General features: G+C 42.3%; 2 protein-coding genes across 6 annotated transcripts in view; both read right to left on the reverse strand.

The window, feature by feature from the left end:
- Nucleotides 1-102: 102 nt before the first annotated feature.
- Nucleotides 103-6635, reverse strand: mysm1 (Myb-like, SWIRM and MPN domains 1). 2 transcript variants are annotated; one of them, XM_058072740.2, is made up of 19 exons: nt 6521-6635; nt 6180-6252; nt 6023-6093; nt 5816-5890; nt 5599-5674; nt 5405-5503; nt 4689-5245; nt 4475-4605; nt 4287-4390; nt 3748-3825; nt 3583-3665; nt 3160-3214; nt 3021-3071; nt 2848-2922; nt 2547-2735; nt 2340-2472; nt 2160-2265; nt 2030-2087; nt 103-1032 (listed from the first exon to the last, which is right to left on the reverse strand). In XM_058072740.2, the coding sequence occupies exons 1-19, from the start codon at nt 6574-6576 to the stop codon at nt 745-747; spliced, it is 2358 nt and encodes a 785-aa protein (XP_057928723.2). In that variant the 5' UTR covers nt 6577-6635; the 3' UTR covers nt 103-744. The 2 variants fall into 2 exon arrangements, with proteins under 2 accessions (XP_057928723.2, XP_078646238.1); XM_078790112.1 differs by having other exon boundaries at nt 4689-5235; nt 5404-5503.
- Nucleotides 6636-6861: 226 nt separating this feature from the next.
- suco (SUN domain containing ossification factor) overlaps nt 6862-23736 on the reverse strand; it is a 36507-nt gene continuing 19632 nt past the window's right edge. For 2 of the 4 annotated variants that reach the window (XM_058072734.2, XM_058072737.2), the window contains 18 exons: nt 22216-22306; nt 21897-22018; nt 20583-20650; nt 20387-20494; nt 19870-19975; nt 19223-19243; nt 18033-18088; nt 17704-17792; nt 17111-17176; nt 15951-16037; nt 15056-15113; nt 13525-14772; nt 13361-13448; nt 13181-13285; nt 11601-11755; nt 10543-10634; nt 10128-10183; nt 6862-8934 (listed from right to left, as the gene is read on the reverse strand). In XM_058072734.2, the coding sequence (XP_057928717.2) occupies nt 8377-8934; nt 10128-10183; nt 10543-10634; nt 11601-11755; nt 13181-13285; nt 13361-13448; nt 13525-14772; nt 15056-15113; nt 15951-16037; nt 17111-17176; nt 17704-17792; nt 18033-18088; nt 19223-19243; nt 19870-19975; nt 20387-20494; nt 20583-20650; nt 21897-22018; nt 22216-22306 (3174 nt within the window). In that variant the 3' untranslated portion in view covers nt 6862-8376. The remainder of the gene's footprint in view (nt 8935-10127; nt 10184-10542; nt 10635-11600; nt 11756-13180; nt 13286-13360; nt 13449-13524; nt 14773-15055; nt 15114-15950; nt 16038-17110; nt 17177-17703; nt 17793-18032; nt 18089-19222; nt 19244-19869; nt 19976-20386; nt 20495-20582; nt 20651-21896; nt 22019-22215; nt 22307-23736) is intronic. The other 2 variants (XM_058072735.2, XM_058072736.2) reach the window with 2 other exon arrangements.

Consider the following 23736-nt stretch of genomic DNA (forward strand, 5'->3'; position numbering starts at 1 on the left):
CAAGTGTCACATTTCTTTGCATCACGGCGCACATCTCAGTTATGGTCGCTACCATGTGCAAACGGAACAAAAATAGTAAAATCATTGTGTGTATTTTTGACGTGTTTTATTTCCAGGCTTTCATGGGCCACATAAAACAATATAACAATACGGCCTGCTGAATCTGGCCTCTGGGTCTTGAGTTTGACACCTGTGAACTATAGCAACAAAATATCACCTTATTTCGTGCATTTCTTTCATCTCGTGCAATTGTTTGAGCAAAATAACAAAACAAAATTTGTTTTTTGATAATTTCCACCAATTTTTGTTTTATTATTATTATTCTTAGATATGTTGTATGTGTGCCAAAAATTTCAACTTTCTTCTTATTAATTTTAGTAAATGTACTTCTTGTAATATTATGACTTTATTCCCATAGCAGAGGGGACGATGTGGACAGTCTTGTTCGATGCTGCTCGATTTGAAGAGGCTCTCTCTTGCTCTTGAAAGACAACCTTACAGCCCAGCATTTGGTTATATCCCAAAGCTATACAGTAATGGAAGTTTATCGCCCATAAGAACTATGTCTATGATGGAAAGGGCAATATGATTTGCGGATTATAAGGCTGTGTGACCACACACAAACATTGCATTGATTGTTTGAATTAAAATAACTTTACTGCTGTTGTTGTATTGAAAGATAATGTACAAAATGTTTACTCAGTAAATACATATGCAGCATCAACATGACAGTGATGCGGTGTGTCAAAGTAAATAGTCGTGTCCCGTTGACAGCACGGAGCCTAGATGTAACACGGTGCTGCCATCCGTCTCCGAGTTTGCTTCACCTTGCACGTTGGCTCGTCGGCCGGACTCCTCATTGCCATCTGCTTCCTCAAATTTGCCCGATGTCGGGTTATTTAGCGACTGCTCGCTCTCCTCTTGCTGTTTGGCGATGAAGTCGGACAGGAAGAGAGTGTGGACATGAGTGAGGAAGGCGTCTCCCTCCTCCTCGGGTAACGGCTCCAAGTACCTGGCCAGCGACGACAGCATCTGTGTGACCAAACACAGCATGACCATCATCATGTTTTGTTTTCATCCATGTCATTGTATTCTCACGGCATTGAATTGATCGCTACTGGATTGTTCAGGTTGTTCCAGAAAACGTTTCGCCTCACATCAGGTCATGCTCAAAGACGAGGTGGTACAAGCACTAGTCCGACTAGATAGTAGCTCTAGTCTTAGAACTTGGTGCAAGATTCTGTGTATTTATCATTTAAAGGATGTCCACACTGGAATGGTTTTGCTATTTTGTGGTGTCAAATGATGCTGGGGTCTTTCTGCCTGCAAAGGATGGTCGATTGGTTGGGTTGTATCACCTTTGTTGGCATTCCATTTAGATGTCACATGGTCATGGACCCTGCTGAAACCAAGATGTCTGCACCTTGTTTATTTGTTAGTGGCTAAAGGATGGAATGTAATTAAATGATGCTTTTAGGAAAGAATAGAAAGTATCCCTGTATTGTATCGTTCAAATGGAGTGTCCAAACAAAGCACCCGATGTGTAGCCGTGTCAATGATTGGTTGTCTATATGTGCCCCTGCAATTAACAATCGCCCTCTTGACCAAAAGTCAGCTGAGATAGGCTCCAGCATACCCCCACAACCTTAATGAGGATATGTGACATAGAAAATGAATGAATGAATGGTTTCTGCACGTAAAAGTATAATTATTTGCTATAAAATGTTTGTTTTATTATATCGGTGTCTGGAAGGGATGAAGTGTATATACATAAAAAACAAGGTTCCACTGTTCATCATTAGACTACCTACTTGGCGACTGCTATACAACATTTCAGGATTCAATTATAACTGCAGGCTCGGTCAATGCAAATGTTAGGCCAGGTGCAAACATAAACACGAATACTAATCACCTTGGAATTTCCAAAAGCAGATAAAAATAAAACATGGCGCACAGTGGTTGAGAATCACTGATTTAACGTATGTGAACAAAATATCCACATTGTTCTTTGAAGAACGCATGCAGTTACCTTTTCCAAACAGGTGAGATGAGAGCTCCTTCGGAAAAATCTGTCCATGTGCACGCTCCTACGAATGAAAGAAGATGGGATAGGAACACATCCTGAAATAAATGGTGATGGTTGTGTTGAGGTTTTGTACCCTGGTGTTTGGGAGTATTTATGGATGATCCACAGCACTCTCCTTAGCATCTGATCCCAGTTTGGGATGTCTTGTGATGGCAGGAAGTCGAATTTGTATGGAAGCTCTGGGAAGAAGATGAGTCAACTTGACTTTGGCACATTCTGATCCTAATGGTACTTGGGGTGTTCTGTTGCATACTTTGCATTCCAGAGGGCTCCTGGCTGTCCTTCACCAACAGGCAGGTTGTCTGGGAATGTGGGGAAGGATTGGCTGGGTCATACGGGCTCACAATCATCCCAATAAAAGGGGCGCCGCCTCGAGAGAAATAGCTCTGAAACCAAAGTCTAAATGAGCATCGAGGTCGGTCGAGTGTTCTTTTGGTAACCTAATCTCTCCTCCTGTTACCTGGAACTGGTCCTGTGTGTTGATGTCCCGCATGGACGGGTTGGGGTGGAATGACGGATGCGAGTGGTACCAGCCCACCACACTTAAGCCCAGTGAGGAGAGCACATCACAGGCCTGCGTCTGAGACAGAGGGTCCATCTCGCATTGGAGCCCTGTGCTCACACTGTTGCAAGGCTCTGCGGCACAGATCTATGCATGGGCGCATACACACACACACACACACACACAAACACATACAGTATATGGTTATATAAGAGGGTCTATCAAGTGTGTATGACATTACTTAGGAACACTGTCCAACCTTCAGCATCTTCTCCTCCTCATTGAAAGTACCACCAAGCAGACCAATGACCTCCCCTCTGGAGACGTGGGCATGCTAAGGATCAGTAAAAGAGGATTTTATGTGACACACACTAATTTTCAGTTTATTATTGCCATAATTTGTTTTGAATTTGTTTGTGTGAGTGTCTTTACCATGTCCATAATGAGAAGTGTCTCAGCACACACAGTGACCTGGAATGGCTCCTGTAGAAAAAAAAAGCTTTTTATTTGAATACAATGTATTTCATGCAATACATTTGACGTACAAGACAATATATACACTGTGACTGACCTGCACATCCTCTCCAAACGACCTGCATGGAATGAGCTGGAAGGGATCAACAGACCTAAAAAAATGACATGTACTGTAAATAATAAAAGAATATATATACACAGACATGCATAGTTTTTACACGTGTACAATGGGGACTGGGAGTGACCAGGATGGATAGGATAAGGAGTACATCAGAGGGACATTTCATGTCTTGGAGGCCTTGGAGATAAAGTCAGAGAGGCCAGACTGAGATGGTTGGGACATGTCCAGAGGAAAGATAGTGAATATATTTGGTAGAATGATGCTGTGTTTAGAGCTGCTATGTAGGAGGCGTAGAGGAAGACCAAAGAGGAGATTTATGGATGTAGTGAAGGAGGACATGAGGGTAGTTGGTGTGAGAGAGACGGATGCAGACTGTGGGGACTGTTGGTTGCTGCTCACCCTCTGTGTCTGGACAACTTGCAGGCTTTGGGTTGCATCGCCAGCCGCTCTCTACGCAAGGCCAGCTCCTCTGCACTCAGATGCTAGCCATCACATGAATGATTATGTGAACCATATGGTGCATATGGCAGATGCATTTGTAGTACAGTATGTGCGTCGACTAACCTCATAGGTCTGGCCTTCCAGGTGTTTGGCATCACACCAGTTTCCCCATGTGTCCCTCACACGCCGCTTCCTGGTCCGCTACAATACACACCAATATCATTTCAATATTTATCTGTTCCTTAACTTACTTATTTTCCTCTTGACATCTCAATACTAAACTTTCGACCAAATTGTGCCTCGGATTAGCTCTGACCTGGAGGCAGTAGGTGTTTAAAGCGACCAATTAGAAAATGTTGTGGGGGAATCACTTAATCAATGCTTCTAAGTGCCAAAATTCAACAACATTGAGTGTTGGAAGGCACAGAAAATTACTCACTGAACTGAGGTTCAGTGAGCATGACGGCAGTTTGTATTCTGAAATTTAGCGACAAAGACTACAAAAATAGCTAACAAAGACTATAAAAATGGCTACCTATTATACTCTGCAACCAAACACATCAAAAGTGGCTCCTGCCATACACTGCAGACTTAATAATGACTACAAAAATGGCTTCCTACCATACTCTGGAGACTTAATGACTACAAAAATGGCTTCCTACCATACTCTGCAGTCTTTGTGCTAGCTGATAAGCCTCCAGCACATCTTTACCCTCCTTGTGCTTTGCGCGGTCCACCACTCTGGGTCGATTATACACCGCTTGTTCTAAAAAAGGACACAAAAAAAGGTTTTGGAAACAAAATCCAGGTACATTGGACAAGAAGAGGAATAAAAGAAGTGTCATTTTACCACAGTTGAAATTAATGGCGCCGATGAGTTCCAAGTAGGTGTGTATCCTCCCGATGCAGTTGACATCACCACAATTCTTCAGGCCTGGCCGGACAGATGTCTTGTTCAAGTACTTGGGTTTGCTCTTCAGCCTATGAGACAACAAGGGTGCTTAAGTGTATGGTGCCGGTGCAACCTTAAAAGCAACAAAAAGTGTGGTACCAGTCTGGTTTACCATTGATCCAAAATGTAGTTTCTGATCTTCAGGTATCTTTCCGGGGTCTTGGAGGGACGTCCCTCAAAGAACTCTGGGATGGCTTGTTTCTCATCCTCACTGATGGTCTCCATGTCCAACTCCACTTCTTGTTCAGGGGCCTTAAGGTCCTCCTCCTCCTCCTCCTCCTCCTCGTCATCGTCCTCGTCTTCATTCGGCTCTTCATGATCTTCTTCTGATCTGACAGCATCCACAGCTTCATCACCTTTGACACCCTCCTCCACTTGCTTGTCTGCTTTGTCTTCGTCCTCCTCATGTGGTTCATCATCGCCACACTCCTTTGGGAAATGACATGAAGGTGCAGGTAGAAAACTGTTTGGACTGTTCACCCGACGATCACATGTCTCCTCCTCGCCGCCGTCATCGGTGATGTCCACCTCCTCATCCTCATCATCAACCAGTTTCTCAATGCGCACCATGTTTGCCAGGGCAGCCGCCCGGCTAGAGGTAGGCTGAGCAGGCTGCAAGGACGGCGCGGGGCCTGTAGAGGGAGCCCCAACATCGGGTGCCAGTTTTGCCTGTGGAAAGAAAAAAAGCAGCTGAACCGTTATTTACTGAACGGTTACTACTTTGAAATTGTGGCTAGTAGCCTGGCATAAAACATTTCTATTCTATTTCCAACCTATTGAAAATGTGACACCAGAAGCACCCAGACATTGCCAGTGAAATTAACTCACCTTGTGTTTAAAATGCTGTCTGGCATAGCTCTTGACTTGAAGAACGGTGCGGCTCCCCACCAACTTGGCGATCTTTGTCCATCTTCGTCCAAACTGTGCCTATTGTGACAAACAAGAAAGACAATGCACGTATATGTTCAGGCTTGGTTTTAACAATGACAACATGGTATTTATCTTGTAAAATAGCTACACACCAATCCCTCTTCAAATAGATCTTTCTCCTGTTTGGACCATCGGGAAGATGAGGCGCTTGCGGTCTTGGCCGGAGATCTAAACATGCAACAATATCATTATTGAAAGAGGAAAAACTACTACAAAATCTCCTCGAGTGTAGTTATAAGCCAATCAATAAAAAATGCGCAACAAAAACACAATATTGTTACAAGAAAGTATCAGTAAGCAAATACTTACTTTTTTACTTTAGGCTTGCTGTTAGCATCACTGGACCAAATATCACTTGGTACCTCCTTGCCTTTTAAGTAGTACCTAACAGGAGTTTAGGTCCACTGTGTCCACAATACAAATAGAATGAAGTATAAAATATGGTGACTGTAAGAATTCCACCCAAAAAAAACAAATACGCGTGGTAAGTTCACGGGCCATGGGAAGAAAGGATACTGCTCCTCCAGGAGCATCCTTTGTATCACCTCTCGGTTTTCACTGCTGATGGAGCTGTCCAACTCCCAGGGCTACACAGCAAACACGACATAATGTCACAATAAACACATTCACGTGTTATTTACTGTGTAAATATTCCAATTCCTCTTTTTCTTACAAGAATCCCGGCGTCGCTATTCCAAGTAGACTGCAGGAGCTGCTCCTGTACCAACCCCGTTCCATCCTGCTCACTGACACACATTCAAATCACAAAACAAATTATAAAATAGCGTGTATAAAACATTATGAAATAAATGAATCTAAATGATATTATTTGATCAATTAAAACGTGCACAAAAGTTATGATAGACAGCTGATAAGACGGCTAAGCTCAACTTTAGCTTCGCCCGTTGAAGGAAAAATAAGGAAACTACAAATCCGAAAATGAAGGTGGAACAGAGGATATACAATTGAATTTCTGACCAAACGAGGATTGTCCAAAAATAACAAAACCATTACCTTATATTTGTATCAAACTCGTCACCCTCGATGTCAACATCCACTTCGTCGTCCATCTTGAAGGATCGACGTAAACATCCAGGATTATATGACCAAAAGTGACAGCGACACCTTGTGGTTGGAGGTATGAACTACTCAATTGAATTGTTTGAAACGCTGTAGTAAGGCAAGCTTTAATTATCAAATAAACTCATATAATGTAGTTATAAGATATTTATACGGTTTTCCACACATGTACTGAAACTTCAGTAAAGTAACAACATAAGAAAAACAATTTTACTATCACTATAATTTGACACGTTACATTTGCATCCTATGCACAAAACAACAAAGACAAAAAGTGAAAGAAAACAAAAGTTTTATTTATAAATTCACAGTTTCTAGATGGCACTACATTGTTGTAGTAACGCACTCCTGCTAAAAACAACGAAAAAATACTGTGCAGCTTTTCAGAGAATCACAGAATCAAAAAGGGAGAGAGAAAGAAAATATAGCACTTTATGTTCAAAAGGGTAGAAAAACAAACCAACAAAAAGGCATGAGGAGTCATTTAAAAAGAGCTTGAAGAATCTCTTCAGGGTGAGAGTGACCTTTCTGTTCACTGGATTAGAGTTAACACAGAATGGACATATGTTATGTGGGGAGAAATGAAACATAATTTCATAATATGAACACATACAAACATGTCATATGCAGTGAAAAACATACACAATCAACACTTCTAGTGTTCCCTTTTCCAACAGTGACCAAAACACATGTGAGGGAACACACAAACAGATGGGAGACTAAACGCAACATGCTAAAAATCCTTCTTCACAGCTGGGAAAAATCGTGCAAAGTTGGTCAGAGAGGACCCCGGTGGATGTGAAGAAGATAAAGTAGACACTGTCATGGAGTAGTGAGGGAGGGCAGGTAGGATTCCAAGTCTCTGTCAGAATAAACACACCCAGCCTATCAGAAAATATATGTTTAAAAACAAAATACAAAAAAATATGCAAACGGACACTGCTGCTGACAATGCAACATGCACTGAAAAAGAAGCTGAGGTAATGAGAGAAGCACTACCTGGAGCTCCTTTTCTACCAATCAGAAAGCAGCAGCAGCATGAAGATTCTAATGATCCATCTTGTTGGGGTCATGCGATCGCTACCATACTATATACCCATCCGCTATATTCTGTGCGTCAGTACCAATGAGTGTTTTATTACAGCGACGCTGCAGGATGTGGAGACTGGCCAGCCAGTGCCTGACTTAAAAAGAAAAAAGTTCAACAGAAATAAATAGATAAATAAAACGGATCTTGCATATACGTGCGTGCGTGCGGTGCCTCGGTAAAGATTATCTCAATCGCTGCTGCTGCTGTAGTAGTTAATTTAAAAGGTTTAAAATGAAACATTAGCAGTTTTAGCTCTTTAAAAGGTTTGTTTCTTCTTCATTCAGCTGGTCAGGAGTAGTCTGACAGAGATGGGAGAAACAAAAACTGGTCCCAGAAGTCATGAAAGTGATGGAAGTGAGGAAGAATGAGAAGAAAAAAGAAAAAAAAAGACCAATTGTAACGCTCCTCCCACATGTGTGAATACTTTTGTGGATGCTCTTGTAGGAGGAATTACATTGTGTGCTCATGTACAGCAAAAAACACACCTTGACCACACAAACATTAAAAAAGTCGAACGGTCATAAAGGCACATAAGCATTAAAAGGTCTTTGAAAGGGAGTGGATGCCGACAGGACACGGTGTCCTGGGTGCTCATGAGTAATGTGGTTCTTTGGGATGAACGTTGTGTATGCAAACGCAGCCTGCTACCATGTTAAAGTAAAGTCCTTAGTGTTTTTACATAGTAGACACAAGCGAGTGTTCAGACGTGTCCGCTGACAGCGGTCACCCTGATGGTCCCCACACTAATCTGCTTGCTTCCCTTCATCAGCTGGTGCAGGCTGGGCAGTGACGCTATGCGCTCCTCCTGCATGGGTGGGAAGGTCAGTTCCGCCTGTCTCGACTTCCGCCTCTTGGTCGAACGCTTCTCCTGGCGGGACTTGGAGGGCGGCGGCACAAAGGAAAGCTCGTGGCCATTGCACAGGCCGGCCAAGGAGAAGACAGGCGAGGGAGGTGGGAGGCAGCGGGGGAAGGACTCTTCGGAGTGGGTGGAGGAGCTGCAGCTATTGGGCTCTGTGGGGAGCTCCTTGGAGGGGCAAGGGGGCAATGACTGCGTCTCAATCAGAGCAGGAGGAGGAGGAGGAGAAGGAGGAGGAGGCGGCAATGGTGGTGGTGGTGGTGGGGAAGGTGGAAGGTTAGGGAGTGGAAGGTATGAGTGGAAGCCGTTGCATTTGATTTCACTGTTGGTCGGGGGTGCTGTAGGGTCGGATGCCTTCAGAGTTTCCACTTTGTCCAAAGATTTTGCTTTGCAGCGTTTCTTCTGCAGTAGAAAAAGAGACAACCCTTAAAAGAAAACCTTTTTTTTCCCCACAATCATTATGTGAGACAAGAACAAGCGTTTCCCTTTTCTATGCGTCCTAAGTTGTGAAAAACTACGAGCACAAAGCAGGTAATAATGAATTCCCCTATTTAGCCAATATAGCCCTTTAAAAACCCCATCAACAAAATTGTTATGCTTGTATATACATGCTCTAACAGGCACATTCACAATAAAATGTAGTACTTACAGTATTTTCATGGTTTCCTGGTCATTTACCGCATTACCAGAACAAATTTTTTGAGCACACTGCTTTCACAGAGCCCTTAGCAACTAATGATGTTTCCGTCAGCAACAATGGCATAGAGAGCATTTTCTGTGTTTACTTTCACCAATAATGGCATACTTGGTTATGTTCATTAACAACTAGGAACAGCGGTGTGCAGCATTATGTATAAACTCTTAATTAGCACAACGCCCTCACTCGCTCATAGTTTCAATAATTGTATATACACGTATACACAGTCATCTCTCATTACATGGTTCGAACATCACTACCTCACTTTCACGTGTTTTTTCCAATGAATTTATTAATAATCATCGCTGTTTTGGGGTTTACAACAGGCTATTTTTAGTAACAAAATATCTAATTGTGTTAGAAGCTCTGCTCCCATGCTGCGTGGAAGTGGTAAGTTTTTAGCTTCTTACGTTGTCCTTCTTCCTCACCAACCCTTTAAGTTTACAATAAATAAATTTGAGGTTAACTAGTTAGCAGGGTAGTGTGCCATGTTTAAAGCAACAGCTGTCTCTTGTGTCCGTGCAGTGATCCCGTAAGCCTGCGCATTACAGTTCAGTGTTCAATGTGTTGTCAACAGTGAATAACAGGAGTATAAAAAGTGACTGTGGGTGTTATGTCTACATGGCTGTCATAATGGTACAAAGTAAAAAATGGGCGCTCGCACTAATTGATGTCAGCGAAAATATTCCATTTATTAATACTGATTAAGAAATTGACTTTATCCACTTGTACAATCATTATTATATGTAATTATGTGACATTTGATCATGTTTTTAAATATGCATCCATTCAAATTCTGAATTTAGTGTAGAAGATAATTTATTTTCAGAAAGTAATCAGATGTTGACGAAGAACTCATCTCACACACAAAGATAACCAAGTGGTAGTACTACTGTACCTTTTTCTCAGGAGAAAACTTTAGAGGTTCTACAATGTATAAGTCATCTGGACCTACTGGGACGAGAGGGGTGGGGGGTGGTTAGTAACAAGAACCAAACCATATAAGTAACTATCAACAGATCAAATCAAGCTCTATTCTTATACTCCTTGAGCCCGCATGTGGACACAAGCTGGCACTGACAGCTCTCCACCTCAAGGACACACGTGCGTGCGCACACACACGGTGTAATAAACAGTAGGGCAACAAGCAACAGCTGGACAACAGCCTGTAAGAACGTCTTTGAGACACAGGAGCTACGTGATGGGGAAGTTAAGCAAAACTGTGTCAAAATTGATTACTTCCCAAGTAAACAGATTGTCAGGCTACATTTATGGAACATCTTATGTGGGTGGGAGAGTGGAGGTGACCTTACCTTCTGTAGAGGACAGGTGGAACGACGTGGAGCGAACAAGAGGACAGGTCACCCTACGCTTGAGGCTCATGTCATCATAGGAGGAGAAGCATCTGATGGCAAAATGACCACATGTTATTAAGACGCAACTTTAGTATCCATCTTATGCAACAGTACATGTTCCCTTGAAAAATAGCTTAGACAAGAAACCGTGACACTGCAATGTAATTTGATGTGGATAAGTGGATAAGCAAAAGAAGCTAACACTGCCATATATAATCTCAGTTATTGTATGATTTTTATCGGTATGACGGTACATCTAACAAATTAGTCCAGTGCCCAAAAATAGCAGTCACGCATTGGCAACTCAGGCTCTGTTAAGAATGGATTGTGGTTCTTTTCGACTTTGGACACTAGAAAGAAAAAAATAGAGCTTGGCCTGGTTCTTTACCATTGAAACATAAGCTCCACAGCAAACACAAAGTCAATAGGCATCTCGCCATGTTGCGTGAAAGAGGGTATGCATTGAAGAGAAATTTTAATGCATGCATGTACTAGTGTGGCCAAGTGTGCTAACGTGTGCAGACACACAGTTCAGTTGCAAATGTAAAACTTTGACATAGTTCATCGTGTTATATTCAAAAAACAACAATTCTTTGTGTTGTCTTTGTCGTGGCATTGTGGTTTAGACATTTTGGCTAAATATATATGGCTACATTTGTGTCAAAGTGAAAGTTGTGCTTAAAATTTATCTCTTCACAAAAAGTATTATGCTGAAACTTAGCCATGTTCTACTGCTGATTACAAAAGAACAGAAGAGGTAGAAACAAACTTTCTGATGAAAGATGAGTCTAATCTTTCTTTTGGTAAATAACATGTCTATGTAGCCCAAAACCACAATATTCTGTGTGCCTTAAAAAAATCAGTCAAAATCATCAAAAATGGCCTGTACCAAGAGGAATGGCTTTTGAAAATATGTTTGTTGCTTGCACCAGCTATAATTACACCATTTATAGTATTTGTATTATTTTATATTATCGTGAAAAATGTCAGTTCACCAATGCCGGATGGACACACACCTCTTGGGGCTGGGGTAGTGGTTGCTTTTGGGAAGAGTAGCCATGTCTGCTTTTGGGGCGGCACAAGAGCTTCGGCAGCACTGCAAGCACATGAGGAGGCCCAGAGACACACACAGAAGCAGAGAGACCACAAGGTAGCTCTGGCCGTCAGAAACCTGCGGAGGGAAAATTGTTTGAGACGTTGACAAACAAATACAGTGGGAGCCCATTTCAGTTGATGCCTCTTGGATTGGCTGACTCATGTAGGCATACCTGGAAATACTCGGGCTGTCAAAGTTAATGTGTTAAAAGCTCCTTTTAACAACAATTTTTTTTATGCGGGATTAATGTATACATGTCCTGTTTGAGGCTTGGCCCATGCCGTAGTTTGAGGAAATGCAGTGGTGAGTGTGGAAACACAGACGGGAACAAATATTGAGAAGAAATGGACAAAGAGAATGAATATTGAATAATAAGTTTAGCTTCAAAGCCCTGACAGAAATGACCACTATGAGCCTCAAACTCGATGCTGATAAATGCCAACATCGACTTGTGAGGGCACTTTTTAGTAATAAATACAACATCAAGGTGGACCAGGACTTGATTTGGTCAACATAAGCGGGTTTGACTGTAACATGACAGTCAACATAAGACATGTTATGCATTGATTGCTTGCCCAAGTAGCCATTCAAATACAATAGAGTCATCACTGGTCACATCACACTTTCAATTTTGTGGTTTCTTTGTATCACGGTTTTTCAAAATACAGCATATTAATAAATCATTGTTATTTCATGGTTCCTCCCACATTCCGAAAACATGCTAGGTTAATTGGCTACTCCAAATTGTCCATAGGTATGAATGTGAGTGTGAATGGTTGTTTCTCTATATGTGCTCTGTGATTGGCTGGCGACCAGTCCAGGGTGTACCCCGCCTCTCGCCCGAAGACAGCTGGGATAGGCTCCAGCACCCCCCGCGACCCTCGTGAAAAAAAAGCGGTAGAAAATGAATGAATGAATGTTATTTCATGGTTGACTATGGCCAAAAAATATGCATGTTTAGGCATAAATTATCTACTTTAGGCCTAAGAGTAAACATTGCAAGCATAAAAGTGACTAAAACATAAGGCATTCAGAAAAAGACACATTGTGGTATGTAGCGTTCTACACTGGTCACTAGGTGTTACATTGATGAGATAATAGCCAAGCAGGAAGCAAAAACAAAGAACTCTCCCAATATGAACACGTGAGTCTATATTTTGCCTGATTTTCTAGTATAGTATAGTATCTCTTCTATCCCTGCAGTGATTCCGTGGTCTGCTGCTTGGAGTTGCGCAATGTGGTGTAAACAAATAATAGGAGTGTAAAGGTCACTGTAGGGGTGTTATTTTATGTGTGGAGGACTCAGTGCTAAAAACCATATTCAGAAGTCAGTCAACAGGTTTTCTATGTTTTACCTACAAATATACAAATCATAAGTAAGGAATGCTACTTTGCAGAAACAGACTTATCACGGATGGGTCAGGGACCAATTAATGATGATAAACGATGGATGGCTGCAGTAAGAAATCGTATGGAGAGCAAGTCAAACAACATTGTCACCTCTTTCTGAAGCTGGCTGACTGTAACAGTGAGATTGAGCATCAGTTTGGAGACGTTCTCCAGCTGACTCTGCAGAACCTGGATGGAATCCTGCTGCTTCTGGTCCTATACCAGAGAGGAAGTAAAGCAACGTCAGATGATGTAACAAAACACATTGTACTGGACTCCTTGAACACGGACCTGCTCCTCTGCAATGCGGGATGTGTTCTGCAGCTTAATGATGGTCTTATTGAATGCCCTCTGCATCTCCTCCATCTGTTTGCGGTATCTTAACAACACAGATGTGACATTTACTGTTAGTTAGCAACAAGGATAATATGAATGTTTGTGCCTGGTGGTTGCACCTCTGGCTGAGCTCCTCCAGATATCTGCTGGACAGACTCATGTTCATCTCCAGTGCTTTGATCCTGTTGTTGAGCCTCATGAAGACGCTCTCCTTCTGGCTAGACCCGTGTACCGTTGCTACGTTCCCGTTCCCGGCCAGGCTGTTGTAATCACCGCCGTTGTGCAACTCTGCGTAAAAATCTGTGGCGGCGCGCTGCACAGTCCCAGTGGTGCTTAGCAGGTACTCGTCCACCGTGTCCTGCGGGTCTCCACTGCGAGGGAGGGGTTCCCCCTGCTCCTCCTGAGAATCAGTTTTATGTGGGTCCCCGGTCTCCACCCCCAACTTAACTACATCAGTGTCTGTCAGTGTGGCAGCTGTTGGTTGCTCTGTGGGAGGGTGGACAAGGTCTTCAGGCTTTGAGGCTGTAGGAAGAGCTTGCACAGGTTGCTCCTTAGCAGTGGGCAGCACAGCATCTGAAGAAGCCGTCTTCTGGGTTAGAAGTTGTTGGGATGTGTTTGTAACTAAGGTCTCTGGGACAGTGGCGGCCTGGAGAGGGGGAGTGGGGACAGGACTCAGGGCTGCGTCTTTGATGGGAGGCGGCAGCACAGACTCCTGGGTGGGGGTCGGCCGCATCAGGGAACTGTGGAGGTCAGAGAGGCTGGGAGGATGAAGGGTGGAGGTTCTGCTTGGCTCCAGGAGGAGGTCGAGCTGTGAAGTGTGCGTTTGAGGGGTGTGGGCGTCACCGTGCAGCGTGGAGGTGACTTCACTTTGGCTCGGCAGAGGCGCCACCACCTCTGGAGCCGTTTCAGTGAAGGGAAGGTCCTCCTGTGAGGTTGTGGAAGCAGGCTCGGGTACCTGTGGGGGCAAGTCTGTGGGGTTGGGGTCTTTTACATGGGGGTGTGTCTGTGCATAAAGTCTTCGAAATCGTTCCTCAGCCAGCACAGCAGAGCACCAGCGGCGGAGCAGCTCAGGCAGAGTTGCCATACAGGACAAAGACAGCGAGGACAGGGACAAAAAAGGACAGTATAAGTGGCTCTCCCACTGGTTCCTGCCTGCTGTCTCCTCCTCTTGCTTCTCCTCTTCCTCCTCACCCTCCTCCTCCATTAGGGTGACAGTCGACTGTCTGGGCTCTTCATCTTCCTCCTCTTCAACAAGAGTGACAATCTGTCTGTCTGATTGAGATTCAAGAGGGGAGGACGCTGAAGAACTCCTGGAGGAATTTGCGTCATCGTGGGTGGTGGAGTGTTCTGTCTCTACTGGTTTATGACTAAAAAGGAAGGACATTAACATTACAGATTTAAAATACAATTTACCTAATTGCAAGTTATACTTGTTATGTTTCTTTTCATCAAAATGGAGACTTGAAGAAAATGAAGCGCTGCAGCATCCAGAGCTCAGCAACAGTCTGAGCTAATGTTAGCATGTCAACATACTGTATATTTTACTGCGACTGTGGTTACTATCCTTATGGTAGGGAGGCAAAAAATTGGTATTTTAAAAAGGCACTGCAAGGTGGAAATGTTACTTTAGAATGCTTTACTGTGTCTTACACAGAAGAGTCTTGAGCGATTTCAGCTGGCACTGGTGTAACCTCTGCTGTCACATTACCTGGGATTTAAACAGAAAACAAAGTCAGCACTAATAATAATAATAATAATGTTGTAAAAAGAAGCAAAGTGGTAGCTCCAAGCAACATGGCAAGAGGAGGCAGCCGAGTGGAGAACAGAGACCCCCTTTCCTGGCCGCTCCCGGCTCACAAGCCCATTATTTGGGCAAGCCAGGAGATACTAAGAACCAGTCTGATCCAGTTCCAACCAATCTCACCCGGCAATGTAAATATAGAGCCAGCAGCACAGAAGACAGAGGCACAGGGAACTGAAAGTTTCTACACAACTTTGTTAGCATAAATAAATATACATGTATGCATAACCTATCCTGTCTTTTCTTTTATGACTCAGTCCACATCCAGGCATCACACCACTAACTTATTACCTCGGAGTAATGACAGGCATGCAAATTCGATGAACAAAATGTAGACACAAATATATGCATGTGCACTAAACCTGGAACTATTCATTTAATTCAAACAAGGACAACGACGAAGGACAACAGCTGCGTCAACAACAAAATCAAGTGAATATACATCAGGTGCAGCAATATGCCAATAAATCTATGTGCAGTGCAGTGCAAGCACGCATGCATGCATTGAAGTTGTAAATCACTGATGCTTCAGTAAGGCTTGTCATCTTGTGTGGGGCAAAGACTTGTACGTAAAAGGTAGGAATCACACCACCAAACAGAAAGGAAATGGTACAAATATAATTGTACTAATCCCCCCCCCCCCCACACACACAGCACCCATTAAATTAAAACCTAGATCAGTTTTAAGTTCGAAGTCAGGATGTAAAAGAATAACAAGAAGCGCAAAGAGAGGCAAGTATGTACCTTCTGCATCTGCTCCCCCTTCCTGCAGCTCAGGTTTACCACCCAGCACATTAGCAGCAATGTTGTTGACCATGTTGAGGATGGCATCTAAAAGACAACACACACTATGGTTATTTTAGAAGCTAAATACAGTAAACCTCGGCTATATCGGACTCGGATATATCGGAAATTCGCTCACAACGGACAGATAAAAAAGAACCAATTTTTCTGTAATGCATTTCAAATAAAAATTCATTGCATATATCGGATTTTTTATAACGGATTTCACCTATTTCGGACAAAATCTCCAGTCCCGTTCCAATTTCCCTCGCATATATCGGATGGCCGCATTGTGTCTTTCTCCTGGCTCCAGATTTAGGACAAATATAAAAGTGAGTGACGTCAATAATACTAGCACAGCAGTGAATGAGATCTTAACCTCACTATTGGAAATAACGTAGGCCTGACGGGCGTAACAGGGCCGAGCTTAATTAACAATTTGTTCTGCTCAGAGTCCAATAAAGTTAAATTCTCATTACCTTACGTCTCTTTTCATTGCCCAGTCCAGGTACATTGGAAACATAGTCAAGGAAGTGCCTTTTTATAACGGATAAAATCCGATTTACGCATATACCGGATATAAATCCGATATATGCGTAAAACGGACATTTTCCAGTATACGCATATAACGGATTTCGCTTATATCGGACAAAACCAGTGGGAACAATTGAATCCGATATATCCGAGGTTTACTGTATTCTGCTTTTTCTGAACCCGGGCGGGGGGTGGCGGGTGAAATGTTAGAGGGGCGTACAAGGCAGAGAGGACTTTCAAGATTAGTGCAGATCTGCTAACACATATGAATCTGTCAGACTAAGCATATAATTTAACTATAATGCCCTATTTAGCTGGTTTTAGTTACTCAATACTTTATACAACATTTCTGTGCTCCAGTGGGGGAATGACAAATAATAGAGAACCACCGTGCTAACCCAAGTGAATCAACAAAGCCAAGAAAACACTGGAAACATTCAACCCTGAGCCACAAGAACATGACCATCTAATGGAGCATGTAAAAATGCTGATGTGTGCTTGCGGGAACCTACCACCCTACCCCCACCCTGCTAACCCAAACAGCAGCCTTGAATTAAGATAGCGCTTTCATTTGTGTGTTTACGTACTTGTCGCAGAGCCAAGCAGGTTCTTAGAGGCCTTGTCTTCTAATGGCTGGTATCCAGGTGGATAGTCTGAGGAGGGAAACACAGTAGTTTTGGTATATGTTTTTTAGCTGCGTACTACTGAAATTCCACTTGCATATACTGTATGCTTTAGAGTAGTAGCATACAGCTCACAACACAAGTTCTGAAATAGTTGCAACACAAGGGAGTACACCTCAGTGAACATGTCCAAATTGTGACCTAGGTATGAATATTTAGTCTGACCATTGTTATCTAGCACCGCGTTAACTCTCTTGGCCGTGTAATTGAGCAGAGCTACATAGGAATCCTCTTCCATCCTGCATGATGACAACACTGGTGGAGTTGGACACCTCTGCCTTGAGGATGCCAGACAGGTGAAACTAACCAACAAACTACTCCATGTCTATGTGCCGACTCATTTGAATTGGATAATATACCTGAACTGCTATACAAGCTGTACACTGGCTACTCTAAACTCTGACTTGCTGTAGTATTGTCCCTCAACAAGACACATACTGTACTGTCATATCAAGACTTGCTGCATTGGCTTTAATGAGTTTGGATAACCATCTTACCATAGTCTTCATCCAAATACTCCTGCCTTTCAGAGAGGTACTGGGAATCAATCTGCTCATATTCCTCCACCATACTGGTTCCAAACACCCTACACAAAAACACACACAGTTACGCCCACAAAGCCGCTGCCATAGAAGAAAGGTTAAGGGTTGTTGTTACAAAACAAGCTGAGATTATGAAATCTTTGCTACAAAAAACCACAACTCTTTCATGGATATGCTTCACTGTTTTTTACGTCCAATAACATCTCCAAGTATGATAAAGTGGATATAATCAGAGATAAACACAACGCAATAAGAAATGGCGTCACGTGTCTCTGCTGTCCTACCTGAAAAGACTGAGGGGACAAAAGTGCTCGGACCCAAAATGGGAAAGCAGCTCAACCTACAAACAAAAAAGATGAGCAGGTATGAGTGTGCGGCAATGCTAACCCAAACTGAGTGTGCTCCATTTTGCACCCCCAAACAGCAAACACAAAATGAAATCATGAAAATACAGTGGAACCTTGGTTAGTGTCATTAATTCATTTCCAGAAGGTCCGACTCTAACCAAAACAAAAGCCAACAATAAATTTTTTCCCAGAAGAAATAATGCCAATCCAATGAATCTGTTCCAAAAGCCAAAAATGTAAACACTAAAGACGTGTTCATGTTTTACAATTATAGATTGGGACACAATTGCAAATGTAAATAAATACATACAAATGACGAATGTTGCACTCCTTGCATGGAATGACCTACAAAATGACTTTTTCTGAACCTGTTCTTTTTGAGAAACATGAATTAAATAGGTAGACATTTTTGTTGTGATATACTGCCGTCTTGGCCAAGTCACTCTTGTAAAAGCCTTTTAACATTTACGATTACATTTACTCTCATTGAAGATGTGATTCTTTATGTGACCGTTTCCAATCACGCAATGTGGCAGCGCAACACCACATGGGACACCTCCTTACTGTTTTGCCATGAGTTATTTCTTGAATTCAGTAGCGTTTGTCATCATAAACACCCCCAAAATGGAAACAAAAGTTGCAAAGGGAAAAACACTTTGAATTCATGACAAAAGAAGAAGATAGTGTCCGTGTTGTTTCTCACTGCCACAAAATCCCTTTCATTTCTCATTTATATACACGGAATATATCTAGAAGTGTTGCCTGTAACACTACAAAAATGCGTTTTGTGTTAACATTCTTGAGTCAACCCCTGATGGCATCTCAGATGGGCTTTGGAGCTGACTCTTGTAAGTTAGCAAGAAGCTAAGGATGTATACATTAAAAACACAGTTGACTCATGCAGTGTATTAATAACACAAGACGCGTGCTGTATTGTACGCTAATCAGAAAATGCATGCAAGTTGAGGCAAAATTTGGGCGTGAATGTTTGACATGAACTGAAACACATCACTGTGTCTCTCAGCGTATGAAGATGGCATTCACATGAATTCATGACATGTCCGCTTAAAGTCTAAGACAATGACACTTAGGACACAGTCTTGCGACAGAGAGAGAAAAATGCTAACCTTTATGTACTTGATGAACATCTGAGGCAAAGACAGCAAGACAGAAGAACAGAAGGACAGAAGGAGGGAGAATTAAAACAAGATGATGAATCAGCAAGTCCCAAGCACAAAGCTTGAAGCATCATCTTTTTAGGAAGGTTTGGCTCCACAATAAGAAACACACAGTCAATAGTTTTATTTTGCACGGTTGCACAGCAACTGCAAAAAATAGGTGGAGATGTTTGTAATGTAGAAAGAGTGACAGACAGGGCAACAGGTCCACCACCTCGGAAAAGAAAAGCCTGCTGGGCTTTGCATTATGTTCTGCCTTGTCTAATCCTGACCAAGTGCTGTTAAAACGACACCCTATAAAGAATATGCTGTATCTGACCCTTTAGCTTATACATACAGTATATACATGTGATGGACACACATTGTGATAGTCATTAACGGAGTCGCATTTCCCCATTCAGTCATTTACAATATGGAATTACACACAGTGTTAAATTACCATGAAGTCACAAGAGGCTTTCCTGTGCTTCAAAGCAAGCCCATGAATGCAAAAATACAAAAACTACAGACCAGAATGACTAAAAACACTGTTCTCGACTCCACTATCCTAAAGGCATAAGTGTACTTTTGCAACAGACTGAAATGAGAGCGAGTACCTTCACATATTTAGCATAGAGCTGCTCATCCAGTGGAAAGCTCTGAACAGTGCGCTCGTCACGGCCGTGGAAAGTCCCCAGCTTCACCCACTTGTTGGTGGGATACCTGCAAACAGTGAGGTCAGTTGGTCCAAATCTGGCAAAGGACACATGCCAAACACTGGTGCTAAATGCCAATGTCAGTGCTAAGCATGAATCAAGGGCAGTCAGTCCTTGTGTGTCTGAGTGTGTAATTTATGAGGTACTGGAAATAAATCCTGAAGGTCAAAATGAACGATAAGACAAACATTTTTTTCCCAAAAAAATGCTGAAAGAGAAGCTAGCTATTTCACCATTTTATTTATCATTGCTGGCATAAGACATTAATAATTAAACCTAATCCAGGAAAACCTTGCAGACGTCATGCACCAGTCACCAGCCGTAAAATGCCGTGCATTTCTAGCAACAACACAAATGAACTAATAGTTGCATTGAAACTGAAATCTTATGTATGTAAATTGAGTTGTATGTAGTGTACCTGTCACTGAGAAAAACCAGAAAATCTTTAGGAGTGGACGAGAAGAGTTCAAAGTTTGCAATGTCCAGCTGCTTAACTTGTATGGACTCACAGAGCTCGATCACAAACCTGCAGAGACATGGAGAGTCGTTCACATAAAAAAGCAAACTCATCATATAGAAGACACCCTTTTTGTGTGCATTTTCCTGTCACTCACCAGATTTTGTTGCTGCAGGGATTCAGCATGTAAAGGTCCATATTCTCCATGAGAATAGCGGAACTGCTCTGAGTAAGACAATTAAAAACAAAGCAAAGTTATAGTGAATGGGCAGATTAGAGCCGGAATGTTGATTTATCTAAAAGGAGCTCACTGGAAGCAGGTGATAACAATTTAATGATTTGGAACACATGACCACATGGCCATTTATTAAGAAGTATGCAGTGGGCTTCATTAATAAACTATACTGTTTCTGGTTCAACACGGCCTATTATCAGTCCAAAACAAAATAAACATATTTAAGCAAATTGTACATATTTGTTGGCTAAATTAAGCATTTAAAGTTAAATCAAGCATAAAAATGGTTAAATAAACTAAAATATAAATATAAAGGCATTGAGCAGATGCATTCAAAGATGCCGGGACGATATGCAGTATTCTACACTGATCACCAAGTGTCAGTAATGTTCGGTGAGACACAAAAGCACCACATTTGATCATCAGAACAGGCTCTGGCTAAAATCCAGGTTTGAATAACTTCAAAACAGGCACGATAATCCCAAACACAGGCTACTGTTGTGGCTGTAACCTATGCTAAATATCTAAAACTGAACTGGACCTCCGATGTCACTTCCTGTGAGCACCACGTTTAGATCAACAGACACAAATGTGAGTCGTGTTTATGTCTTAAATTGTGTTAGGTCTACCATAATGAATAATAAAGGTGTAATTTTACATCTAGAGGGCTCTAACGTTAGAAAGCATATTTAGAAACTTGTAAAAAAGTTTTATGCTCTAACTATGAAAATATTACATTTATAAATAAGGAACCCTTCTTTTATTACGATCGAGTCTGTAACTGATTACATGGGATTATCTTAATACACAAGACAGCAGTAACAGAACCAATATTGTACTAGCAGTAAGGCGCTAACTGCTCAGCCAGCAGATGAGTTCACTGTACAGACCAGTACAGTTTCACATCAACAGCCTAGTAGCACAACTGACATTTTAAAGCGCATGCAGAGCTCGACAAAACAGTTGGATGCTGAACAAATAAGGCTTGTGGACTCAATTGTTGTTATCATATCAGCAAAGTCAAAGCCAAATTTGTATTACTCTTTTTTTAAAAGGATTTCATGAACCTAATTATCAAAACAATAACATTATTATGTTAATTAGCACAAATACTGCATATAAACGTATGTATGCATATAAGAATGTAATTAAAAATAGTGCATGACGCAGGGGGTTCTACCAAGTTTAAGTCATCATGTTATCCATCTCATTATACAATGCAACATGTGTGTCAACCTTGGCCTCTGTGTTTGCAGACAGTATCTTAGCACCGCACTCCACCGAAGCGTAATTATTCTTGAAGTTTTTCTGGATCTTCTTCACTGGCTGGATGCTGCCGCTAGTGGCGGTGTGGAGATCTGAAGGAGACAGGACAGGATATAATGTCTGAAGAGAACATGTGGATGGAGAGGATGGAGGAGAGGGGAGAGTTAGGCAACACGTCTACAAAAGCATGCATCGTTGAACGCTGCATATTGCGTGCACTGGGGCAGGGACCAACATGCAATCAAAAAAAAAGACAAAAAATACAATAGGATAACCAAGTATGTCTTACTTTTCTGCTCCATCCACTCGCTAAATGGCGGGAGGTCGTCTTTGCCAGGGACAGAGGGATCAAAATCTCTGTCAGTAGCAGCTTGCCCCCCCTGAAACACATTCATATTTTAAATGAAACATACAGTATACTTACTGATTTTGACTGGGCCATAATGTGAAATGGGAGCCCTATAATGCTCTCAAGACCCCAACACTCAGATGCATTTAGCTGTGAATAATCCTTATGATGTATTACATAATTCAGTGTTTGGACCTTTGATGCTCTTAAATAAGCGCAGACGCCTACAAAAGGCCAAAACACACATACCTATCTCCTGTAAAGACCTGACTTTTTTCCTATTGACACAAAAAACATAACCACATTGAGCTAATCAGGCTTTGGAAACAAAAAACAAAATGCAGGTCGTGAGCCAACAGTCATCCACAAGACTCATGTGACCTTGTAAAACATTCATGGGCTTCCCGCTGTTAGCGTAGCAGCTCATTAGATATTCAGCAGCAGCAAAAGGAGGATGCATTATTTGTAGAAAGCCAGCACATGTGGATGCACGAGGCTCCTTCCAACTCAATGCTACACATTAGCTTCAGTGGACAAAGGGCAACCGTCAGGAAGCTGACAACATCGCTTTCCACAACCTGCTCAGGCCGGCCCGGACACTCACATTTTCCATTGAGATAGAGCAGCTTTTGTCCCGTCTCTGTTCATGTCATACTGAAAAGAAGAGATGTGCACTGGAACTTAGGCAAAGGAAATCGGTCCTGCTTTAAAAAGGTCCCATATTATAGTGATTTCCAATGGATTTACAGTGAAGAAAATAAGTATTTGAACACCCTGCTATTTTGCTATTTCTCCCACTTAGAAATCATGGAGGGGTCTGAAATTTTCATCGTAGGTGCATGTCCACTGTGAGAGAGATAAACTAAAAAGAAAAATCCAGAAATCACAATGCATGATTTTTTAACAATTTATTTGTGTGATACAGCTGCAAATAAGTATTTGAACACCTGAGAAAATGAATGTTAATATTTGGTACAGTAGCCTTTGTTTGCTATTACAGAGGTCAAACGTTTCCTGTAGTTTTTCACCAGGTTTGCACACACTGCAGGAGGGATCTTGGCCCACTCCTCCACACAGATCTTCTCTAGATCAGTCAGGTTTCTGGGCTGTCGCTGAGAAACACGGAGTTTGAGCTCCCTCCAAAGATTTTCGATTGGGTTCAGGTCTGGAGACTGGCTGGGCCATGCTAGAACCTTGATATGCTTCTTACGGAGCCACTCCTTGGTTTTCCTGGCTGTGTGCTTCGGGTCGTTGTCGTGTTGGAAGACCCAGCCACGACCCATCTTCAATGCTCTGACAGAGGGAAGGAGGTTGTTCCCCAAAATCTCACAATACACGGCCCCAGTCATCCTCTCTTTAATGCAGTGCACTCGTCCTGTCCCATGTGCAGAAAAACACCCCCAAAGCATGATGCTACCACCCCCATGCTTCACAGTAGGGATGGTGTTCTTCGGATTGTAC

The sequence above is a fragment of the Doryrhamphus excisus genome, linkage group LG4, assembly GCF_037039965.1.
Source record: "Doryrhamphus excisus strain RoL-2023G ecotype Guam linkage group LG4, RoL_Dexc_Guam_v1.1, whole genome shotgun sequence".
NCBI classification, from domain to species: domain Eukaryota; kingdom Metazoa; phylum Chordata; class Actinopteri; order Syngnathiformes; family Syngnathidae; genus Doryrhamphus; species Doryrhamphus excisus.

Coding starts and splice junctions, on each gene's coding strand:
- mysm1 (XM_058072740.2), bottom strand. CDS start 6,576: ATGGACGACGAAGTGGATGTTGACATCGAGGGTGACGAGTTTGATACA. Junction 4,606..4,688: donor AACTACATTTTGGATCAATG/GTAAACCAGACT, acceptor GTTGTCTCATAG/GCTGAAGAGCAAACCCAAGT. Junction 1,033..2,029: donor ATCTCACCTGTTTGGAAAAG/GTAACTGCATGC, acceptor TTGGTCACACAG/ATGCTGTCGTCGCTGGCCAG.